Source organism: Sylvia atricapilla, chromosome 3 (assembly GCF_009819655.1).
Source record: "Sylvia atricapilla isolate bSylAtr1 chromosome 3, bSylAtr1.pri, whole genome shotgun sequence".
Classification (NCBI taxonomy): domain Eukaryota; kingdom Metazoa; phylum Chordata; class Aves; order Passeriformes; family Sylviidae; genus Sylvia; species Sylvia atricapilla.
Window position 1 is genome coordinate 102,079,941 of NC_089142.1, and position 18,015 is coordinate 102,097,955.

The window sequence follows — 18,015 nt, forward strand, 5'->3', positions numbered from 1 at the left end:
CTCTTCATTTTTTTTTAATATGGATCCCTTTTACTTTAAGTACTGTACTCGTCAGTGGTAGAAAATCTGAACTTTGACTCGGAGTTCATAGTCGCTGCATTTTCTGGGCTTTATGAGCAGTTTACACCCATTTAGTGATGTGTGAGGTGACAAAGATGCCCAGAGCTGTGTGGCACAGCAGCAGTGGTGTCCCAGCTGCCCTGGTGTGTTGCAGGGTGCAGGAGCTGATGTCGGACGACCAGCGGGAGGCAGGACGGATCCCGCGCACCATCGAGTGTGAGCTGGTGCAGGACCTGGTGGACAGCTGTGTCCCAGGGGACATGGTCACAGTCACAGGCATTGTGAAGGTGTCCAGCACGGAGGAAGGTGAGGGGCACCATCTGAGACTCCCTTTTTCCTAGGCTGGGGTTTTTTGGTAGTGCTGACACAAGAACAACAGCAGTCGCTCCCCTTCGTTGGAGCTCTAGGTGTTGTAAGTGCAGAAAGTGTGAATTTCTTCAGGAGTTACCAAACTTCCACAATGAAGTGTTATTTTATGGCATTATTTGCTTAATGTTTTCCCTTTACTATCTCCTTCAGACATCAGGAAAACTGTCACACTGCTGGGAAGGAGAGTTATCTTAGTTTAGTCTCCCTAGAGAATCTTTTCAACCCATTTTTCCTTTTTTTTTTTTCCCCAAAGCAAAAAATAAGTTGTGCACTGCTCTGAAAGAAAATATTGCAGATAACTCTTTTATTGTGAGATTTCATTCTCTGCTCATTAATCAATCTATATAAAAATTATTAATTATTATTACTGATCATTGAATAACTGAAGATTATTACTTATTAATTGATAATTGCTGATTAATTCCTAAGCTAGGTGTTTAATGCTTCTGCACCATGCATCTTTTTTTCCCTTGAAATATCAAGTGGAAACATTTTATATTTAACTTTTATTTTACTACAATAACGCAATAATTTAAAATCCCTGGAAAAATTGATTTATTCTGGGACAAAATTCTCCCTAGACATATGCCCTCCAAATCAGCAAAATATTTTATTGTGTGTGTAAGTGGAGGGAACTTCAAGGAACAAAGTGTAACTAGAAACTTCTTTTGCATCAATTTTACTAAGTGCAGATGCTCAGTACTTAAATATGAACGTGGCTGTACATGGTGTTTCTGAATTACTCTATGCCATTTGTGAATATTTGTATGCCATCATCCTTTCTGAATTCTTCTGACAGGAGCTTCTAAAAATAAGAATGACAAGTGTCTGTTCTTATTGTACATTGAGGCAAATTCTGTCAGCAACAGTAAAGGACAAAAACTGAAGAATTTTGATGATGAGACTTTTCAGAGATCATTCATGGAGTTTTCCCTTAAAGACCTCTATGCTATCCAAGAGATTCAAGCTGAGGAAAATCTGTTCAGGCTCATTGTGAAGTAAGTTGTGTCAGACCCAGACTGGGTCTAGGATAGACATGGATGAGTGTGACCACCTTCATCCTAAAGCTGTGAAATGTCTGAGCCTTGTGCAGTAGAAACCACAGAGATCTAACAAATTGCAGTGGGCAAGGGATTGGGAGGGAGTGAAAGTGTTGCAGGGAGAATGTTGGGAATTTGGGAGGGGTTTAGGGATACAAGAAGTTACCCGTGTTCTAGTTCAACCTTAGACAGAAAACTCTGGGTGAAAAAGCAATTAGTAAATTTTGTTCCTCACTATATAAATTCAACTTTACAAGCACCATTTTGGCCTCTGCTTTTCTATTCAGTAGAGGAAAGAGGTGCAAGAACTGAGCAGAGGGTGTGAAAGACCCTCAGCTCATACTAAAAATACTCTTCTGCCTGGGATGTCCCTCAGGCCCTCCCAGTGGAGTCCAAGAACACAAAAACAGCACTTTAAAAGGAGAGTTACAGGTGGTTATTGACTAAGAATAGGTGCAGATACCACTGGGAAGTTGGTTCTCCTTTGTGGGGACCCTAGTGAAAAGCTTTTCTTATTTCAGTCATTTCTGGCTATCCAAAAAATTTCAAGAAATTTGCTGCTGATGATTTCTGTTGGAAATTCAGCAACAGCTACCCAAAAAGTTTGATATGTTTATTAGGGTGTTCTGTAATGAGAGAGAGGACAAGTGATTATTTGTAATGTAATGTCAGTAGGACATGATTTATCTTCTACTTACATTACTTTGTGCTTTGCTTTTCAGCTCTCTTTGTCCTGCAATCTATGGCCACGAGGTAAGTCATTTACAAACTCTGCTTGCAATTCCAGTTTGAAATGTTTATGCCACATTCAACTCCTGGAGGACTCTTAAAGCTTATCTGGGCCAGGGGGAAGGGGCAGGGACTGATTCTACAGTGACTGTGCCTCACAGTCTCTTTTGGTGTCAGGGAAGTGACAGCCAAATATCCTTAAATTCAGTGATGCAGAAGGGAAGGTTATTGCAGGCAGTTCTGGGCAGCTGCCAGTGATGGTCACCACAATCAAATACTCACCAGTGCTGGCCTGTACCACAACAGATTGTGAAGGCAGGTCTGGCCCTGGCCTTGTTTGGAGGATGCCAGAAGTTTGTGGACGACAAGAACAGGATCCCAGTGCGAGGAGATCCACATGTTCTGGTTGTTGGAGATCCAGGATTAGGAAAAAGTCAAATGTTGCAAGTATGGTTTCCTTGATTACTATTTTCTGCCTTCCTCTATTTCCTTGTTATCTTGACTTTTAAGCATGGTAGGATAACTGTGCTGAGACCAAAGGGTTGACTGAGGAGGTTCACTCCTTCCTGTCTTCATTTAGCTGATCCACTGTGAAGTAAAGTAATTAATCATTGAACAAATGCAAGTTTAAATACCATGTAACTCTCCTCCTGTGAGGTTTACTTCCATTATGTACCCTGTTTCTATGTTGCTGGCACAGATCTTGATTTTTTGGGGAAGGGACCTGTTGCTGTGTTTGGGTTTTGATCTTGGTAGGCATTTCTGCATGACTATGACAATTAGTAATAGATTGGGTTTTTTCCTTAAACTGAGTGATTTTTAAATTCTGTGTTTTTTCCATGGTTACTATGAAGTGAAGGAGGGACAGAATTCACCTAGACCTTCTTTAAAAAGTCTTTCCACATTGTTACTTAAAAAGTCTTTCCACATTGATACTTAAAAAAAGAATGCCATCCAAGCAAAGTTACTCCTACTCTTTGCAGAAGTATGTGTCTTGGAGTTGCAAGGAATTACAGCTTTACTCTTGGGCCATGTTCAGTAGAAAGAAACAAATCTGGGGTCTTTGAATTGTTTCTCTAGAAGGAGGCTTATGAAATTCTTCACTTTGGGGAGGGAAAAAGTCTTTGTTTCTCTTCTAGGCCGTGTGTAACATCGCTCCTCGGGGTGTGTATGTCTGTGGTAACACTTCCACCACCTCTGGGCTGACTGTTACACTGTCCAGAGATGGCACTTCTGGAGACTTTGCCCTGGAAGCTGGTGCCTTAGTGCTTGGAGATCAAGGTAATCCATGCAATGCCACAGGGTCTGTGTAGCCACGTGTGAGGGGCAGGACTGTGTGTGCTGCTGAGGCTCAGCCAAGCCAGAGGGCTTCCTGAACTGTGGGCTAAAAAATCTCTGTTTGAGGCATGATCCTGGGTTTGCACATCATGTGAAGTTCTGAGCTTCTCCAGGGGCAATTCCTGCTTTCCTGGAGTGCAGGGAAACTTCAGTTCTCCAGTTCATATACCAGACTTTCTCTGTTAAAGAACTAGGATATTTTTTTTGTTCAGGAATCTGACTTGATGTCAGCTGCTGGACTCTTACTGGTTTTGAAAAAGGACTCGCTTATGGGATACACTGTCTATTTTTAAAAGGCTTGTTTCATCATCTTAATGAAGAATCAAAATGCTGCATCCCCAAGTCAGGCTGAGCTCATAGTGGCTTGGTTGCATGACCATGGAATGAAAACAAAACTGGCTGAAATGGAGATTTTCCCATGTCTCCTGCAGTCCCTAGGGTTCTGAGTTGGACTTCTGCTGTAGCACTGGATTGTAGCACATATTTGTCCTTCAGTTAATGTGCTGTCTGATAAGTCTTTGTCCTGTTCTAATTGCTTCCAGGGATTTGTGGAATAGATGAATTTGATAAGATGGGAAACCAACACCAGGCTTTGTTGGAAGCCATGGAACAGCAGAGCATCAGCCTGGCCAAGGCTGGCATTGTTTGCAGTCTGCCAGCTCGGACATCCATTGTTGCTGCAGCAAACCCTGTTGGAGGACATTATAACAAAGCCAAAACTGTGTCTGAGAACTTAAAGTGAGCACTTTTCTGCTTTTATAGTTCACTTGCAGGAATAGATGCTTCTGGCAGTCTTGTAGCTCATGTACAATTGCTTTCTTGAATTTTGTGAACACAAACTTTAATAATTTTAGTGGCTTTTGAGAGAGAATTTGCTGTTGTACTTTATTCTGAGTGAGCAGGGCAGGATCTTTTTTGACCTGTGCTTGAAGTGGAACAGAGCTGGTGTTGGAGCCCTGGGCACTGAGAATTCCAGCCTTTCTGTGCTCACAGGCACTGACCCCCAGGCAAACACTGCATTGACCTGAGCCCGTGGAAAAGGCTCCAAAATTGAGTGACAGCACTGGGATTGTGGGTGTGGAGTTTGGATAGAAGCATGGGATATCACAGGGTGGAAAACTCAGAGCTGAAGGGTTTAGAATATAGTAATAGATATAAAGCAAGATGGAGGTTTTAGGGCAGAGGCTGAGTCCTTTTTCACCTTCTTCTCCATGGCTCTGGGTGGTGTTTTGTAATTGGGTAGAAAAGTCCACATTGTGGGCCAGGGGTGGTTGGTTCTTGGGTAAAAAGTAAAAATAATTTAGGTGTCATTTCATAACTGGACAGTTTATCCTCAAAAGCCCTTGTAGAGAGAGAGAGGGGCCATTTTTTGGTTAGCTAGAACTCAGAACTCACAGCTTGTGAGACTGTAACACAGATAAAAACTAATAGAGATCTGAGTCTCTCAAGCATTTAATCCCGACTCTGACAGGAAAGAAGATAACAAGCAACAAGTTGCTCTAATTCTTCCACTTCTCCAAGCCCTCCAAGTTGCTTGTGTTCCCTGCAGAATGGGCAGTGCTCTGCTGTCCAGGTTTGACCTGGTGTTCATCCTGCTGGACACTCCCAACGAGGACCACGACCACCTGCTGTCGGAGCACGTGATGGCCATGCGGGCCGGCCGCCGCACCGCCACCAGTGCCACGGTCACCCGCAGCCCCCAGGAGCACTCTGTCCTCCAGGCCACCTCAGAGCGACCCCTGCTCCACAGGCTGAAGGTGAGGCTGCTGCTGGGGCTGCTGCATCAGGTGCTTTAAAGCAGATTTGCTGTGTTGGGTTTCAGTAAGGAGCTGCGGAAGTGGGCTGGGTGTAATAATTGGGTAAAACATGATCTGCGGTGGGGTGTTGAGCCCAGTGTGGGAGCAAATCCCTGGGCACCTGCAGCTCCGTGGCTTTGGGAAACACAGGAGAGGAAACTTCAGACTTCAGTGATGGCTCTGAGAACTGTCAAATGCCAGGTCTTGGGAGAAATACTCCTGCTGGAGGTAAACCCATGCATTTTTGCAAACAGGATATCAGCCGTGATGGTTTAGTCTTCTCTGGAGCTGTAACAACTGGGAATTTGCATTTTCTCTTTTAGAGAAAGGATTTAACTATATAACAAATCATATTTGGCATTTCCTATCACTGCAGATGTGAAGCACTGGCTGCTTTTTCTGAAATGGCCAAGTGTGTGTGTTTGTACCCCTGAGCATAGTGTGGGGACTTGAAGTACACTGTTCACATACAAAGCACTGAAGCCCTTACAGTGATGACTTCACCAGACAAGGCATAAAGAGGATGATTTGATATTAAAATTCTTATTGTACAGAACTCTGCCAGACAGAAACCTTCCTCTTTTTCATGGTGCTAGATCTCAACAGGAGAAAACTTTGATGCCATTCCCCATCAGCTGCTGAGGAAGTACGTGGGCTATGCCCGGCAGTACGTGCACCCAACCTTATCTCCAGAGGCTGCACAAGTCCTGCAGGAATTCTACCTGGAGCTCAGGAAACAGAACCAGGGAGCAGACAGCACCCCCATCACCACGAGGCAGCTGGAGTCTCTCATTCGACTGACTGAGGTAAATACAAGCTGGGATGCTTAAGGGATTGAAAGCAATGAGATTATTCCTGAGGTACTACCCAAATCATATCAATTTTTTACAGCTTATTCACCACTACAGCTTTTTTTGTTTTGTTAAAAAAAATTGCAAGAGGCTTAGAAGTTCTTAAGAGTTACTGTTCCTTAAAACTTTTTATAAAGCAAAACACCCTTGAAGAGGTGGAATCTATCACATTCCCCAACAGGAGAAAAAGTAGGTGCAGGCAGGAACAACCTGCTGCCCACCTTTTGTTTTCCCTTACAGAAATCACTGTTTGTGATCTGCTGCCTCTCAAGGCTGCATTGCTAAAAAGGAAATAAAATAAACCCCAAGCCACAGCCTAAAAGTGCAAGTATGCTAGCAGAAAATAGAGAAATCTTCCTTTAATCCTGTAGGCTTAGGTTCTATCTCTGCTGCTCAAATTTGTGCTTGTAGCCCTTGTAGAGTGATTGTAGCCCTTTTTCACATCACCTGTGATTTATCCTAAACCTTTGGGGGGTATTTTTTCCTGTTTTAAGGCAAGATCAAGGTTGGAATTAAGAGAGAAATCTACCAAAGAAGACGCTGAGGACGTAATAGAGATAATGAAATACAGGTACTAGAAAACACTGCTTTAAAAAGAAATAAAGCATCACAGTGCTGTTCATTTGAAACTTCTTTTCTTTACATATTCAAACACAGTGAAGAAATCAGTTTATCAAGCTTAGGGTCATGATAGTACTATTTGGATTTGTTAGGTGCTCTTTAATAGCTTTCAGCAGCACTAAGTCAAATACAACTAAGTAAAATACAACAAGCTTAGGCTTGTGTGATCACAGTGGTTCTGTGTGTCTGGGCACAGCAATGCAGACATGAGGCTCTGCTGAAAGGTTTTTCCTCCCCTGTGATTACTCTCACAGGTGAAAAAATTAAAATTTAAAAGTGATTTGGGTGAATGCTTAGGGAGTGACTTGATACGGGGTGGTTTTCTATGTGGCTTCTGAAAGTTCTCTCTGTTCTGGGGAATGAAATCCACTTTGCTTTCACCTCCTGTTGAGGGTTTTCTGTCTCTGTGTGACCTGTTTGCAGCATGCTGGGCACCTACTCGGATGAGTTTGGGCAGCTGGACTTCGAGCGCTCCCAGCACGGCTCTGGGATGAGCAACCGCTGCCAGGCCAGGAGATTCGTGTCTGCCCTGAGCAGCATCGCAGAGAGCACCTACAACAACCTCTTCGACCTGCAGCAGCTGCGCCACATCGCCAGGGAGCTCCACCTACGGGTCAGCCCGGCCTTCAGCAGCCAGTTATTCCCAGAGGGAGGGCTCTGCCTCTCTGCAGTGGCAGCAATGTAACCAGTGCGCTGCTGCTGGGCTGAGCAGGGCTCCTCACGTGTTGGTTTCGGTGTTTCACACCCTCTGCCTCCCCAAATGTTACTTTTCTTATCCTCTTTTCTGCCAGAGTCAGGATGATCTGCCTGGTGTACAGTGTTTCACATTCAGACTCAGATCTTAATCCTTGTCTATGTTACAGTCTCACAGAGCATGACTCCTGGCTAACAAAGTGAAAAATGGCCCCATCTCTTTCTTTACAAGGCCATTTAAGGATAAACTGTTCAATAATGATATATCTATTACTATATTCTAAACCCTTCAACTCTGAGTTTCCCACCCTGTGATATCCCACACTTCTATCCAAACTCCACACCCACAATCCCAGTGCTGTCACTCAATTTTGGAGCCTTTTCCACGGGCTCAGGTCAATGCAGTGTTTGCCTGGGGGTCAGTGCCTGTGAGCACAGAAAGGCTGGAATTCTCAGGGCCCAGGGCTCCAGCAGACACACCTATTTTTGATCCCAGATTTAGGCTTGTGTCCGTGCTCTATTTCAGCAGTGCAGTGCTATTTCTGCATGATCCCCTCAGGATTAAATATGCCTTTCAGGTTTTCATTCCTGCTTCAGACATCCTGAAGTTGTTTCTTGAAAGGAACATCATGCAGGACATGTGGCTACAAACATATTCTGTAATTGATTTGGATTCTGTACTTGTGGGGCTTCAGCCAGACTGAACTGATAGCTAACTCTACTTTTTGCTCCATTGATTGCTTATTAAACTTTAATTTATTTACTTATTAAACTTAATTAACTCTCATTCTCCCTTAGTATATAGATTATTTTTGGCCATTCAAAGTTTTTCACCTAGAAATCAGGGAGAGTTGTAGAAATCCTGCTTTTCTGTGGTAGATACTTGTGTTTCAGAACTGGAATTTATACATCTGTAACTGCACAGGAGAGAATGCTGCTTCTGTGTAACCTTGCAGTAAAAACAGTGTGTAATTAAAGCACAAAACAGGGATTGATGCTGTGAGACCTGTCAGGTGAACACTCTGCTAAGGAAACCGACCTATTCTAAGTCCACTTTATTTCACTAAGTTCTTTAAATGGTTTATGTTGCTTTACATCAGGGAAGATGTCCTTCTCCAGTTTGATATTTTTGTCTTTACTTTCCCAGGTGTCTGATTTCGACAGCTTTATTGGATCCCTAAATGATCAGGGTTACCTTCTGAAAAAAGGCTCCAGGGTTTATCAGCTTCAGACCATGTGAGGGAAGAGTCACTGTGATGGATTCCCCTGGGCTGACGGACCTGCAGCAGGGAGGCACATCCTGAGCTGGGCTGGAGATTCCCCTGCAGGAAATGGAACTGCCAAGCTGCAGCAGGACAGACTGACACGTGGCATTGCTGCCTGGCTCATCCCACAGCTCTGCTCTTCCAAAAGGGGCTGTGATGTACCTCACCATCATCCTCCAGGAGTGCAAGGTGTGTTTTTGTACTCTTCCAGGGCCAGAAGGGACTTCACTTCTAACAGACATGCTGAAATCCCTGAAAAAGAGGATTTCAGCACAGAAATCTTTCATGAGAGGGTGATAGGAGCTGTACTTCCAGCACTGTAGTTCATTCCAAGTCCAGAAATGTTTCCAAAAGGTTGTGACAACACTGTTTTACGTAGCTGTTACAAAATGACACTTTACTGAAACTGGCTTGATTTTCTGCTTTGAAGCCAAGGTTTTATTTGAAATCCTAGTCTGATTTAAGAAAATGTCCTTGTTACAATATTTAATTTGTAAAGGCAGGGATTGGATTTTGACTTTCATTAAACTTCACATATGAGAAATATCATTTGTTCAAGGCTGTTCAATGGCCATTACAAGATCTGCAACACCAACAGGTTCTGTTTGTTTCTGTGTCACTGTTCCTGACACAGAAAAATGTATGTTCAGCACCAGTGAAGTGCTGCCTTTGATGAAATCAGAATCATGCTCTGGTGCAATGAAATAGCTTTCAGTATAAGAATTAAAAAACCACAAACACTGACATCTCTTCTCTAAAGAAAAACTTCAAAAAAAATCAAGGCTGCAGTGCTGATTCTTCTGTTTTCCCTCTCATTTCTCAGGTATGTAGGTATCTATTAAGAGATCTCTTATCTATTCTATTAAGATATAATAGATTAAAAAAATCAGAAATACTGACGCTTAGTGCCTCATTCTCTAATTTAAGGGACATCAGAGACCCAATATACCTGAAACTCTAAACTGGTCAGACAGAAGAAATGCTTTAAGTAGGAAATTATAGTTCTACCTCTGAACTCTTAAGGGACAAGTTTTGCTCTAGGAGATTCTAGTTCTACATGTGAACTCTTAAGGGGCAAGGTCTGTTTTATCAACTAACCTGGAGTAGGTGTTAGATGCTGATTTTGGCTCCGTACGGTGCTGGGGGATAGGAACGCGCCTCAGGAGCGAACAAACCACCGCACCTGGAGAGGTGAACTCGTTCCTGTTTCTCCCGGAGACAAAGTAAACGCGGGCAAGTACCGAGCACAGGAGACCTCTGAGAGGTCTCTGGAGATAAGGCAAACCTTGCCCTTCCTCCCTCAGGGCTTGTCCGCGAACGCCGCGGTCCCGCCGGGAGCAGGAGCGGGCCGAGCGCGGGCAGCCGCCTGCCGTAAAGCGCGCAGCCCCGGCGGAGGGGCGGGGCTGACGCCCAGCGCCGCAAAAAGGTCGCGCGTGGCCGGCGGCGCTGGCGGCAGAGGCGCCGCGCGCGGCTGGCGCGCCGTGCCCAGTCCCGCGGGGCGGATGGCGGGCGCGTTCCCGCGGGCAGCGCGGCCGCGCGCGTAGGGCCGCGGGCAGCGCCCGTCCCGCAGCGCTCCTCTCGCCGCGCTCCTCCCGCCGCCCCTCCGCGCCATGCTGGCTGCCGGCTGGCTGGCCAGGGGCTCCTGGGGGCTCCTCCGCGGAGCGGCGCGGAGGCCTCTGGGCGGCCGGCCCGCTCCGGCGGCGGGCGGGGGCGTCTCGTGTGTGCCCGCCTGCGCGGGGCCCCCGCGGCTGCTGCGCGCTCCCGCCGCCGCCTGGCGCCTCCTCAGCGGCGGGGCCGCCCCGCCACAGCCCCCCCGGCAGCGCGGAGCGGCGGGGCCCTACGCCGAGCTGGTACGTGAGGGACGCCGGGGCCGGGAGGGGCGAGCAGGTGGCACAGCCGAAATTCCCGAGTCGGGCTCCTTTTCTGCGGGCTCCTTTTGCGTGTTTTCCTGCTGAAGTTAATGTTTAGCAGGTCGAGGCCGTGTGCCTTGCGCAAGCTGCTTCCAAGAACTTTCCAGGCTTTCTATCTGGTGCATCTGGATAAAGCGTTTGTCGCGGTTAAAACTCTGCTACGTGCCACGGTAGGGTTTGCCTTCCTGCCCTGAAGTGGTTTGGTTTTTTTTCATTTCTTGCTTTACAGTATGAAAACCCCTGGACCATCCCGAATATCCTGTCCATGGCGAGAATGGGTCTGGCGCCGGTTTTGGGCTATTTGATTGTTGAGGAGAATTTCAACGTCGCCCTGGGTGTCTTTGTCCTGGCTGGCGTGACAGACCTGGTACGTGTCCATCTCCCTGGGGACACTGGGGTCACCGTGATCCCCTGGGCGTGCGTTGGAACAGGCTCCAGCGTAGAACGGAAATGGATGGAGCAGATTGGGGGTTTAGATTTGTTGCCTACTAGGAACGCTGTGTCTATCCTTTGTGGTGCTGCAAAGGAAATTTGCAGTTGCGTGAAGGGGGTTTAATGCTGATGGAAGAAAGGGGAATGTCAGGGCTCCCTGACCAGCCCCAGGTAGGCACTGGCCACTCAGTGCTTGTGCATCTGTTAGGTGATACAGTTTATCAGATCACATTTTATCAGAGTTAAACTCGCTGTCCTACCTGATGTTATCCATTAAACATCCCCCTAAAGCAGCACACATGAGCTGTTTTGGTTCCTACTCTTCTAACAGAGAGCTGTTGAATTTTGGTTTTGCTAGCTGGACGGATTTATTGCACGGAACTGGGCTAATCAGAAATCAGCTCTGGGAAGTGCCCTCGATCCCCTGGCAGATAAAATCCTCATCAGCGTGCTCTACGTGAGCCTCACCTGTGCAAATCTTATCCCAGGTGAGGAAACATCACTTGTGTGCCCTAGATAAAGGAGAGGAGGTCAGTTTACGGGTAGCAACATTCCTTGTGTTCCTAGAAGGAAAACTCTGCATCTCTTGGGACTCTTTGCCAGTTGCTCTTTGCTCCCAATAAACATTTCCAAAGGGATCCCACAGAAACCGAGTGCTGCCACATACCAAAAAAAACTTGCCACGTGCTGCCATTTTTAAGTGCTCTTTCTTTAAAGCAATAACAGTTAGCAGTTCCATAAAGTTGTTTTTCCTAATGGACGGGATTGTTTTAAGACTTGCCTTAAACTCTTTAAGGAGTCCTGTTAAACATCCTCAGTAATGCATAGAACATGAAGTTTCAAGAGCAATTAAAGAGTTTCTTAAGTAAATGTTTTTTTTTAAGTAAATAAGTAAAAGCTTTTTAAGATGTAAAGAGTGTTTTAAGTAAGTGCATGAGGTTTTAAGACTTCGCCTTAAACCCTTTCAGGAGTTGTGTTAAACATCCTCAGCAATGCACAGAACATGAAGTTTAAAGAATAATTAAAGAGTTTTTTAAGTAAATGAGTTTTTAAAGTAAATGAGTAAAAGCTTTTTAAAGATGTTAAGAGTTTTTTAAGTGAATGCATGAAGTTTTAAGACTTCACCTTAAATAAAGCCTTTCAGGAGTCACGTTAAACATCCTGCGTAGAACTTGTTCAGGAGAATTCAGGAGCTGTTACTTTGTCTTTGTCCCAATTTTTCTGCTCTTTTGGGTGTGTTTTGCCTTCAGTGCTGGGCCCAGATGTTCACAGGCTGCTGTTGGTTTGCTCTTGCAGTTCCTCTGACCTCCATGATCATCCTGCGGGACGCGGCGCTCATCGCCGCCGTTTTTTACGTGCGGTACAAAACTCTCTCCCCACCGGTGAGTGCCCAGAGCTAGAAACGTGCAATCATAACAAAAAAATAAACTGACAAGCTCTTAGCAAAGTTGTGACCCAGAGATTTGCCACTTTGATGCTCGATGGCTGGTTTTTTTCAGCCAGGTAGATTCCTGAGCATTTTAATAAAAATACGGTTCGTGAAGAGAAGTCATATCAACTTGTATAAACTTTCTTCCTATGTGTGGTAATAAATCTTAGTAAAGAGCAGTTACAGACCAAGAGCAGTAAAGTTGAGTGCTACAGTTGCCTTTTCTTTATCATGTGAGCAGGTATATCAAACTGAATGTACAAGGGCTCCATTTATTTCTTCCTCTTTTCTCCCCCAACAGAGAACACTGAGTAGGTATTTTAACCCCTGTTACGCTACTGCACAATTAAAACCAACGTTCATTAGCAAGGTAAGAGCAGTAACTCATTACAAAAGGCAACTCCTTGGTACTTGGGGCATTGGGTGATGTGGAGGGTGGGGATAATTTACCTCTACTGCTGAGTACAGTTTCAAAATAGTGCCAACTGTGCATAGATTCCAAAAGGTTTTTCAACTTTACTGTCAGAGCACATGCTGATTTTGAGAAAGATACTTTGTTTACTAATGTTTCTAAATAAATTTTCTTCATTTAGACTAATCCTTAAAGCAGTAATAAAAGTGTGTGTTGGTATTCCTTGCACTGTACTTGTTGCTGTTGCTCACAGTTCCTGAGTTTTTTTGCATTTTTCAGATGAACACAGCAGTTCAGCTGATTTTGGTGGCGGCTTCTTTAGCAGCTCCTGTTTTCAATTATGTGGACAGCATATATCTGCAAACATTATGGTAACTAATACCTTAATTTTTTTTTTCCCCCTAGACAATTTAATGTGCTCCTAAAGAAACTGGTAATGGAGATCATTTTGTGTGGAACAAAAAAACTATGCCCAGAAGATGTAACAAGAGCGAATTTTCACACCTTTAGTCTTGAATGACACCAGAACTAGATATTTATTGGTATTTAATTCTCTATACAAGCAAAAGGTGGTCACATGATGCTGTTAAAGATCCAGGAATAACAGCTTATAAAAACAGGTCTTTGGGGGTAGGCATGGTGTACAGAGGCAAAACATAAATTCAGGTCAGTGGAGAAGGAAGGAACAGGAAGAAAGGCTGTATGGAATCCTCATTTATTCAAGCCATAAGTGTCCTTGGAAAAAGCAACCTTGGGATCAGTAAAAATAACCATTCATATTTTATGCTTTTTCTCTCTCTCTTTCTTTTTTTTTTTTTTTCCTCTTTATTCTTGTGCTTTGTGCTGTACCTGCTGTCTCAAAAATCCAGGTTTCTGCAGCCTCTTTGGGAAGCACATGGAGAAATGGGGATTCCTGCTAGGCTTTAGGGAGGAAGGGGAGGGCTGGGGTGAGAACAGGCATAAAGGAGCTTTCCTCCTTAAGTCATGCTGTTCTTGTGACTGAAGATCTGAACTTGAGTCTGAACTGCAGCTGTTACAAATACAGTTGTTTTTCCTGAGCTGTTAGGTAAGAGTTCAGAACAAAGAGTTCTGGATAGCAGATCTCAGAATTACTTAGTAACTTAAAGTAGTGCAAAACCCAGTGTTCCTTGTCTTCCAGGGAAATAAAAAACCCAACCAAACCAAACCAAAGAAACCAAAACCACCAACCCAAAACCAAGAAGTGTTTAAGCAGCTCTGAATGAACGTTGATGTTAACTGTCTGTGGTTTTTTATCGTGGTGCTGAAACAAACTCTAGAGTTGCCTCTGGGCGTAATTTGCTCTGTGAATACTCTGAGGAACTCCCAGGCAGAGTGCTCAGAGAGGCAGGCAGGGCTGGTGCCAGCCTTTCACTCAGCTCATTTAGGGATATCTGTGGTCTGGGACAGAAACAAAAGAGGCTGAAACAGGAACTTGTTCTTTAGGTTTGGAACTTGGTGAAAACGTTCAAGTCTTTGAGCGGTTTGAATATTCTCTGTCCACACTACCAAGGAATAGTTTCTCACATCTGTCAGTTCTCAAGCTGATAAAAGTTATGTAGGCTACAAGTGCCGAAACTTTTGTTTTCGCTTCTCTAAAACAAGTGCCAGTGTGGTGGAAATTTCTCCTGGTAGGCAGTTACACTGAAACATGCTGCTTGCCGCTGGATGGCCGACCCTTTGTTTGTCTAATCCTCTCCATGGCACTGAATTTCAGCTTAGAAACTGTAAGCTGCACTTTTGTGGAGCACAGTTTCTAACTGTGTAGTTAAAAACAGAAACAAACCAAAAAAAGGCACTTTTTATATTGTCCCTAGGACTTACAGGAACTCTTTTTCCCCACAGGTGCATCACAGCTTTCACAACGGTGACATCTGCCTACAGCTATTACCACTATGGCAGAAAAACTGTCCAGGTGATCAAGAACAAGTGAAGTTTGTGCCTGTGCTGAAAGGTGAAAAGTTCCTGGAAGGGCAGGAAGGTGCTGTGCCCCCCCAGAGGTGGTGGTATTGCAGCTGAGTTTTGGATCCAAGCACTCTTGGTTTCTCTGCTTAAACCATGGCATCACAATGAAGGTGAAATTTGAACATGTACTGTGTATATATATATGTAGAGAGAGACTTTTCAATGTATTTTTAATTTCTTTAAAAAAAAAAAAAGGTTGTTTACAAAACCAAATAAATGACATTCTTAAAAAGAGGGGTTACTTGTTGCTGCTGTGTGCATTCTGAGTAGTTTTATGCTGGTTTTGAAGTCAGGACACACACTTGGCAGCAGATGTGTTTTGCCATATTCATGCAAGGCGCTGAGCACGCTGAGATCTGAGAAGAAAAAAAGCAATCACAAGAACAAATTTGTCTTTGTGCCTCAGTCTAAGTTAATAAACCAGCACTGCTCGTTAGGACTTAATGACACACCTCAGGTTGCAGCAGAGGACAGCATTTCTTCGAGGGACAGCATCCTCAGAAATTCCAAGCAGAGAGAAATTTTGCTGTATTTACCATGAGTGATACAGAGAAGCCATGAAGAGTCCACTCCCTGCTCCCTTTTCTTGTTGAAGGTGAGCAATGGTGAACTGTACTCAGGGTTTTTGAGGAGGGTCAGTGGCACTGTGAGGAGCCTGCACCCAAATGGAGTTAAGTTTCTCATCCTGTATATTCATTTCTAGTGATTGAAAGAATCTGTGTCTCCAGATGCTCTAAAGCTTCTAAAAATATTTAATCCAAATACTGCTGGCGAAAGAGGACATTTAAAATACTGTTCAAATGAACGGAGACAGCGGAAGAAAATTTTAGATGTGTTTGCTGTTAATTCTTCTAGCTGAAAGATGTACTCCTCCAAGCAAGGACAATTTGATCTTTGCCGGTTCTCTACCTACAAAACTGAAAAAAGAACAAGGCAGAACAGGTCAGTTGATCATAAACTCATATTTTCTGTTTGTGAGCAACATTGTTTTTCTTTTTGTCATAAATAAGAGTGCAACGCTGAGGGGCTTCAATGACTGAAATCAGGAGGTAAACCATACCACTGTTGTGTTAGTTGCATTAATAATTGTTGTGTTAATATCATGTTATGTGCAAAGAAAACTTCCTGTAGGCACCTCTTTGGAGAGCACAGAGTCTCTTTTGTGATAGTGTATTTGTATATATAAAGCATTTTAATACTTTTTTTTTAAATTGAAACCTGTGAAAAATGGTGCACAGAGAAAACACTTGATCTGGCCCCCCGTTTTGTCCTCAACCCTCCATCTCCTCAGCAAAGGGTAGAGGGCAAAGCCTGTGATTAAATACTCACGTGTTTAAATCATTCCTTAAAATACCTGAGTAGTGGAGTATTCTCCATGAAAAAACAATTCAGAAGGCAGGCATTTATTGCACCCAGTCAGGCTCTGGTTAATGTATACAGAGCGTTTTAATGCTTTTTTAGAAACCTGTATAAAATGGTGCACAGACAAAACGCTTGATCTGGCCCCGTGTTTTGTCTTCAACCTTGCATACCTCAGCAAAGGATAGAGAGCAAAGCCCATGGAAGTTTCCTTAAAATACCTGAGTAGTGGAGTATTTTCCGTGAAGGACCAGTTTAGGAGAACATTTCTTGTACCCGGTCCGGTGCTCGGTTGTGGTCCGTGCATTCGGCATTCGCTTGTGGAGCGTTTGTGGCCCCGCACGGCCGCCGTACCCGGGCACGCCCTGCCCGCCATGGCGGCGCCCGAGCCGCAGCCTGAGGGCAGCCGCTCTCTGAGCGCGCTGCTGAGCGGCATCGCCCAGGCCGCCTTCCACGGCAACGCCGACATCACCGAGGAGCTGCTGCGCGACCAGCTCTACCCTGAGGCGCCGCCGGAGGAGTTCCGCGCTCTGCGGGCCAAGATGGGCGGCCTCCTGCAGGTACCGGCGGGGGGAAAGGGGCCGCAGTCTGAGGGGAGCCGCTCCATCGGCCCCACAGCCGCCGGGTGCCCGCCGTGCTCTGCCCTGCCCAGCCCGAGGGGACACCTCCGAGTGTCCGACACCGCCATCCCCGAGCGGGCACAGCCGAGGGAACGGCCTGAAGCCGTGTCGAGAGGTTTAGGTTGGATATTAGGAAAAGGTTTTTCACCCAGGAGGAGCTGGTCGTACCCTGGAACAAGCTCCCAGGGCAGTGGTCACAGCACCGAGCCTGGCAGAGCTCAGGAGGCGTTTTTGTGGTGTGACCCCTGGGGTGTTCTGAGCAGGGCGGGGCTTGGACTCGATTGATGCCTTGGGAAGGCTGAGCTGGAACAGAGACTGGACAGAGCTGGAGAATAAAGTAGGGATTTATTGAAAGGCCTCCAGGATCCACCTTGGGCAGGACAGGGCCTGACCAGGGCGACACCCAAGGTGGACACAAAATGGGCACAAAATGTCTGAGTGGTCACGTTTTTACAAGGTTTAGGCCATTTGCATCTTGGTGTTGAATTGTCCAATTCCAGCTCCAGGCTGTGAGGTCCCATCCTTCTTGTTCCTCCCTCCAGCCCACCCTTGTTTGTGCTTTTGGGGCTGAAAGTTGTCCTTGGTTTGCAGCAGGAGAAGGATTTGTTTTGTGTCCCTGCTGTGTGCAGAGCTGAGTGACACTGCCTGTGAGCTCAGAGCTGCACCCCTGGGCACCACAGAGTCTCAAATACATGGGAGTTAAATTGAAGGCATCACCATGAGCCGTGTGTGTGCCTTACAGCTCGTTCCCTCTGTGGCTCTGTGCCTCGGGCTCCCCCCGGGCTGTGCAGGGGAAAGGCGGCACATTTGGGGTCTGTGCTCCTGGGAACACCAACCTGTTATTTCTGAGAACTGCAGTTTTCTTGTAAGAAACCCGCGTTTTGGGGGAAAGCAACACCAATTCTGAAGCGAGCCGGTTTGTCTTCTCTGTTTTTGTTCGAGAGAGAAGATATTTTTTTCCCCCATAGTGGAGCTTTTTGGTTTCTATCAAAGTCACCAGCGTTGTGTAGTTCCCGAGCCTGTGGCTCAGGGAGCTCCAGGTGCTGAATCTCTGCGTGGCTACTGCCACCTTGTGGGTAAATGCACGGCGATTTGGGCCAGATTGATG

At 45.4% G+C, this 18,015-nt stretch overlaps 3 protein-coding genes and 1 long non-coding RNA gene across 4 annotated transcripts in view; 3 read left to right on the forward strand and 1 right to left on the reverse strand.

The window, feature by feature from the left end:
• The window catches only part of MCM8 (minichromosome maintenance 8 homologous recombination repair factor), a 341,212-nt gene that overhangs the window by 4,179 nt on the left and 319,018 nt on the right, over positions 1-18,015 (forward strand). Inside the window, exons 8-18 of the mRNA XM_066316443.1 lie at positions 215-366; positions 1,229-1,427; positions 2,192-2,222; positions 2,505-2,645; positions 3,338-3,479; positions 4,079-4,274; positions 5,086-5,293; positions 5,929-6,138; positions 6,678-6,754; positions 7,228-7,417; positions 8,645-8,750. Of these exons, the coding sequence (XP_066172540.1) occupies positions 215-366; positions 1,229-1,427; positions 2,192-2,222; positions 2,505-2,645; positions 3,338-3,479; positions 4,079-4,274; positions 5,086-5,293; positions 5,929-6,138; positions 6,678-6,754; positions 7,228-7,417; positions 8,645-8,737 (1,639 nt within the window). The 3' untranslated portion in view covers positions 8,738-8,750. The remainder of the gene's footprint in view (positions 1-214; positions 367-1,228; positions 1,428-2,191; positions 2,223-2,504; positions 2,646-3,337; positions 3,480-4,078; positions 4,275-5,085; positions 5,294-5,928; positions 6,139-6,677; positions 6,755-7,227; positions 7,418-8,644; positions 8,751-18,015) is intronic.
• LOC136359632 (uncharacterized) lies at positions 8,538-10,138 on the reverse strand. Its single transcript, XR_010743309.1, has 2 exons — positions 9,861-10,138; positions 8,538-9,014 (listed from the first exon to the last, which is right to left on the reverse strand). It is a non-coding gene; the product is annotated as an uncharacterized lncRNA (long non-coding RNA).
• On the forward strand, positions 10,301-15,162 carry CRLS1 (cardiolipin synthase 1). The gene is made up of 7 exons (XM_066316451.1): positions 10,301-10,612; positions 10,902-11,039; positions 11,463-11,592; positions 12,401-12,486; positions 12,835-12,903; positions 13,225-13,316; positions 14,809-15,162. The coding sequence occupies exons 1-7, from the start codon at positions 10,373-10,375 to the stop codon at positions 14,894-14,896; spliced, it is 843 nt and encodes a 280-aa protein (XP_066172548.1). The 5' UTR covers positions 10,301-10,372; the 3' UTR covers positions 14,897-15,162.
• COMMD1 (copper metabolism domain containing 1) overlaps positions 16,647-18,015 on the forward strand; it is a 61,499-nt gene continuing 60,130 nt past the window's right edge. The window contains exon 1 of the mRNA XM_066316452.1: positions 16,647-16,847. Within this exon, the coding sequence (XP_066172549.1) occupies positions 16,662-16,847 (186 nt within the window). The 5' untranslated portion in view covers positions 16,647-16,661. The remainder of the gene's footprint in view (positions 16,848-18,015) is intronic.